Raw genomic sequence first — 6,000 nt, forward strand, 5'->3', positions numbered from 1 at the left:
ATAAACAGGCCATGTATTCAATTCAACAATATTTTTGTACAAATTTAGCTGTCATTTGTTTGAAGTTAAATAACACAACACCGTGAAATATTGGTTTAATATAATAAACAATCTTATTATTAATTATATATACCTATATACCTTTAATAAATTGTTAATAATAATTGGATCCGTAACATCTTGAAAAACAAGCCAAAAACCTGAACATTAAACACAAAAAGGTGCACAAATTCAATGATCAGTGTGTGAAATTGCAATACTGCATTATGATTTATCTGTGATTCTCTAATCACACTGTCTTACTTCAGAGACAGAAGAAAATAAATCAATGCTATCAGAGGGGGCACTATGGAGCACTGTTTTTATTTTCCCACCTCAACAGTTAGTAAAGACATTACACTGATGGCACTCTTTTCACAATTCAAAATAAATGCTGAAGATCCAGACATTCAGTGATTGCACATTTGTGAGAGAAGGGGGCTGAGAAACACTGCACACACACACACACACACACACACACACACACACACACACACACACATATATACATGCCCCCTCATGCACTCGGGTACACACACATCAATGCTCTCATTTGATCGGGGAGTCCAGAATCTCTTGGTAATCTTGTCGGATGGCCCGTCCCACCCTGTACAGCTTGAGACCCGTGAGGACGAACACGCTGACCATGATGACCAGCGCTCCGAAGACGTCGTACACGGACGGGATCATCCGCAGCACGATGAGCTGAAGAAGCATAGCCACCACGATCTCCAGATGCTGCACGGTGCTGACCAGAGCCGGGTGGAACTTGTTGAGGGCGTAGTAGACGCCCAGAAACGCCACGGTGGAGCAGATGCAGATTCCCGTGAGATAGCCCCACGTCTCGCCATCCAAGGGAATGATGGGCTCTTGCATGATGAACATAGTGGACGCCCCCCACACGGTTCCCGTCCAGCCGAACGTGAAGAGCGCCGCCCACATGCTGACCCGCTCTTTGATGGCCCGGTACACGATCATGGACAGCGCAGCGGTCAGACCCGCCATCACAGTCATCGTGTAGCCGAAGGCTTCCTTCCAGAATCCCAGAGGAGACTTTTCTTCGTCTGCGATGTTGGGGATCATGACCAAACACAGGCCGAAGAGGCTACCTACGACCGTCACTACGTCTGTGTAACCGAGGCGTTCGTCTAAAAGCAGGAAAGCCAGAACTGCGCTGAAAACTGTGGTGGTGGCCCGCCACATGATGGTGCCATTGCTGGGTGGAACAATCGCAAAAGACGTGTATGCACACGTGATGGAGATGACGTTGCAAACCCCATAGAAGAACAAACGCAGCCGATAGCCCTTGGGCCCGAAGGGATCTTCTTTATAGTAGAGGACCACCAGTACAGAAAACACTTGGATCACCGAGCGGATGAAGATGAGCTCTAACGATGGCACTTTGGAGCGGTCGGCTGCTAGGCGTGTAATGAGAGCCACACATCCGTGTGCGATGGCCGCCCCAAAGAGGGCCCCCCAGGTGACCCGCGACGCCAGGACCGAGGCCTCGCCGAAGCTCGCCAGCTGTCCGCCCACTCCTTTATCTCTCTGATCGGTTCTGGGACGGGAATCCATAGTGCCGAATAAAGTCCTGCCGTGACCGCTCTCTGACACCAGTCTCTTGCTCGGGTTGTTGTCTATGAACGAGCCGAAGTCCTCGAAGGATGGAGCGTCGTCGTATCCCTCATCGCCCGGCTGGGGGAAATGCGTGGCGTACTTCACCGTGACTGTGTTGGGGTGGATTTTAACCTTCTTTTTGGAGCCGTACTGTTGCCCTGTGGGGGACGGATCCATTTTCTTCAGCTACAGAAGAGCTGGGAAACAACAAACACCGTAGGATTAAACTGATGGTATAAACAGAAATATACAAAATATGCTGAGTTTGGAGCAGGACTATAAAATAAACATTATATAATCAGGTAGTTACAGGAACTAGCCACCAGGACGTGTTCTGAAAACTAAATGTGACATTTTTCTGATTGCCCTCACACCACCGATAAGAAATCTGGAGTGACGTAATCCGGCCTAAACCGGCGTTAATTAAGCGTGATGTTCAATAATGTCATCAGCTGGAGGATGGAGTCCCTGGACTTCAGTGTCTCTCCACCAATCTCTGTTTTTTACAAGAACATCTTCATGTAGTTTGTTTTTCTTTACGTGGCTTTTCAAAAATGACGGGACAGTGTTTCGTATAACATGAGCTTGGCCAGTCAATGTATACTTAGGTCACTGGAAGCTCCTATTGTGCTGGGTTAGACCCTACTCTGAACTAGGAGCTATTTAGACCCCCAAAAGGTGTTCCAATAACTAAAATCATTCCCAGTTCCTGCAGTGTGGACACTAGGAACTATGAAAACCTTCCTCTGCGAAAAACCCTATTATTTATTCATTTTCATGTCATCCCAAACACAGATGCTGTCATTTGATAGTCCAAGATGAGAAGTGATATTGTGATGTACAAGAAAAAAAAATGTATGGCTGGGGTGGATGTTTCTTGGGTTTTAGGATGAACTTAAAAATCAATTAACGGTTGATTATGGAGAAGTGGAGATTAAGCAGACTAAAAGATTTGAGAAGTCTGCCATACACATTGTCACAAAGGTGGGTCAATCTATAACAGTGAATCTAAAAAGCATATTTCTGCCACTTCAAGCTTGTACTGTGGTTTCTCAGAAATGCAGAAGCAAATCTTACATAATTCATAACTTGCTGCTTCAACGGTCTCCCTGTCGGTCTCTCTCTGCCCCATGTGTACAGCAATTTCTATATCTAAGTGCTGTAGCGCCTGCTCAGATAAGCAGAATTTGATTCAGTGTGATGGGAAGAAATTATGTAATGAGGAAGGAAACTAGATCGTGGTGAAAAGGGTTGATTTTGGATGATCAAACTCCAATCCCCATTTTTGCATTAATGAATCATGTTAAAATCTGATTTTGTATGTGAAGCAAAACAATATGTATCCTTGTGGATCTGTTTCTTTGTGTGCAAGTCAAAATACTGTATAATCGAGAAATAAAACGGGAAAAACGGGTTTTCTTTTGAGTGCATCACACTACCAAAAAATATGGTTACTTTTTTTCACCCGATCGAAAGCAAATAATGTCGCCAACAACCAAAATCCCCACCAGGGGGCAACAATATCCTCCTGATGAAAGCCCACATATCATGCTCTAACCTCATAACTCGTAAAAATGTCATATTATATCAAACTTCATATTGGCATATTGCTCTCATGGTGCACCGTGAGGCTGGAGACATGACAGATCTTGTTGAAGAAAGCAGGATTTATTGGAGGTTTGCAAGGGCCACAGTCTTTGAACCACAAATGAACCTCTGGTTTCTGTAATAGATTTCCTACTAAATGCTAGATACTATAAATTCACGATCATTAAAAACAACAGTAAATTAAACGGAGGAGTTTTGGAGTAGAAAATAGAAATGTAAAAAATGTATAGAAAATGCTTTACTAGCCATTTATTTCACCAGCAAACGATCTGTCATGCATAATATTATGTATTTATTTGCATGCACTTTCGTGCAAATACTCTAACTCCAAATTCTGCACGCAGCCTAAAATACTGTTCTCTCCAAAATGTGATTACTTATATGAATTTCTTCATTCAAACACCGTTTGCACATGCAGCAATCAAAACGCGTCAGATTTATTTTTAACCTTCTGCAAATATCGCCAGCGCAAGTGCATCTCCATACTGAGCGCCAAACGAATCAAATCAAGCGATTTTCACTCACCACACTTCTTTCAACGAAAGGATCCTGCTGTCTTTATAGCTGTTGAGAATGAAAAATAAGTGTTTAATTCACTGGCTTCAAGATACGGAGAACTGCGCTCGCCATGTCTCCATCCTTTCCTCATGGACGCGCTGGATGTCTCCAAGGTGCGCGCATCAGCCGCGCGACGCTCCACACGCCTCCTGATGCTCGTGCTTCTGCTGGGGTGATGCTCAACACAGACCCCCTTGTCTGCTGTCTGATGGAGGAGTGAGGGTGGGGTAGACCATCTTCAACCTGTCATCGTCATCTTCAGCGTCAGAAGAAGCACGTGCACGCTGAGTTGATCTTATTTCTTGGCAGAAATGAGCACCAAGCTGCCTTTCAGACAGTCTCTCATTTTATATTTAACTTTTATTTATTTATTTATTTATTATTATTATTATTATTAATTTTTTTTTTTTTTTTTTTTTTTTACGTGGAACTGTTTAATGTTAGAATAAATTTAATAAAGTCTTCCTAACATCTCGGACATCTTGCGCATCTTCTATAATTTGAACTATTCTAATATTTATAAAACCATTTTTAAACTAAAAGGCTCCAATGTATTTTTGTGTAAATCCTAAAAATATTTGTATTTTGTAAATCATGAACCCGTTCCTATGTGAATAAATTATTGTGTAAATTATAAAACTATTCTTTATGCAAAATGTTGAATTTCTTTGTAAATTGTAAAATTATTCTTTTGTGAATTGTTTATGTGTAAATCATAAATTCATTTTTATGTAAATTGTTTAAATTCCGTGCAAACCTTGAAAAGTTAACAGCAAAGCCACTCTTACATGAATTACTGAATTTCTGGGCAAATCTTGAAAGTATTCTTAAGTAAATTGCATTAGTTGTTTAACTTTTTATACAATATTTGCACAATCTGCAATATATATTTATATTTATATATAATATATAGCAATGATGTTAATTAATATATATAATTGTCAAACCCTCTGCTTATTCCTTTGGTCAGTCTGATATATCGGTTCTTGATTTTCTTGCCACATTGTTTCAGAAAAGTGTAATGTTTCCACTGTGGTCAGTCACATATTCCCCTCCAGATGGGTCGTGGAGCAAGGAGGCGAACTGCTGGGTTCATAGTCTAAAGTCTTACTGTAATGTTTCCACTGGTGCCAAAACCCGTGTTACGATAAACAACCAATCTCCGAATTTCGAAGGTGAAAATTAATATTCAAATAAATTAAAAAATGTGGAAAAAAAGGCCCGCTGTAGTAAAATTATAAGTAAAATTTACTTATAAAGCCCTGAATGGTTTAGCACCTCAGAATTTGAATGAGCTCCTTTTACGTTATAATCCTCTACGTCCACTACGTTCTCAAAACTCAGGCAATTTGATAATACCTAGAATATCAAAATCAACTGCGGGCGGCAGATCCTTTTCCTATTTGGCGCCTAAACTCTGGAATAACCTACCTAACATTGTTCGGGAGGCAGACACACTCTTGCAGTTTAAATCTAGATTAAAGACCCATCTCTTTAACCTGTCTTACACATGACATACTAATATGCTTTTATTATCCAAATCCGTTAAAGGATTTTTAGGCTGCATTAATTAGGTAAACCGGAACCGGAAACACTTCCCATAACACCCTATGTACTTGCTACATCATTAGAAGAATGGCATCTACGTTAATATTAGTCTGTTTCTCTCTTATTCCGAGGTCACTGTAGCCACCAGATCCAGTCTGTGTCCAGATCAGAGGGTCACTGCAGTCACCCGGATCCAGTACGTATCCAGACCAGATGGTGGATCAGCACCTAGAAAGGACCTCTACATCCCTGATAGACAGCGGAGACCAGGACAACTAGAGCCCCAGATACAGATCCCCTGTAAAGACCTTGTCTCAGAGGAGCACCAGGACAAGACCACAGGAAACAGATGATTCTTCTGCACAATCTGACTTTGCTGCAGCCTGGAATTGAACTACTGGTTTCGTCTGGTCAGAGGAGAACTGGCCCCCCAACTGAGCCTGGTTTTGCCAACTTGACCGCAGCAGAGAAAATAAGGTAAAATTGTTGACCCGCGAGATAAAGTTGTATGCAAGTTATTTAAGATACAGTTAGCATACCATTCGACCACTAGCAACATGAGGTCACATCTCAAAAATGTGCACCCAAATGAGCATGGTATAATGTGTGGAACTTCAGCTAAACAGTCAC

General features: G+C 41.7%; 1 protein-coding gene across 2 annotated transcripts; it reads right to left on the bottom strand.

Moving 5' to 3' along the window:
* Positions 1-344: 344 nt before the first annotated feature.
* LOC132124226 (solute carrier family 35 member G2-like) lies at positions 345-4,016 on the bottom strand. 2 transcript variants are annotated; one of them, XR_009426730.1, is made up of 3 exons: positions 3,790-4,016; positions 523-1,853; positions 345-490 (listed from the first exon to the last, which is right to left on the bottom strand). XR_009426730.1 is itself a non-coding variant. In XM_059535146.1 (2 exons), exon 2 carries the CDS (start codon positions 1,831-1,833, stop codon positions 589-591), a length of 1,245 nt encoding a protein of 414 aa, XP_059391129.1. In that variant the 5' UTR covers positions 1,834-1,853; positions 3,790-4,016; the 3' UTR covers positions 345-588. The 2 variants fall into 2 exon arrangements, 1 of the variants encoding a protein (XP_059391129.1); XM_059535146.1 differs by having other exon boundaries at positions 345-1,853.
* Between the last annotated feature and the right edge of the window lie 1,984 nt (positions 4,017-6,000).

The sequence above is a fragment of the Carassius carassius genome, chromosome 42 (genome assembly GCF_963082965.1).
Source record: "Carassius carassius chromosome 42, fCarCar2.1, whole genome shotgun sequence".
NCBI classification, from domain to species: domain Eukaryota; kingdom Metazoa; phylum Chordata; class Actinopteri; order Cypriniformes; family Cyprinidae; genus Carassius; species Carassius carassius.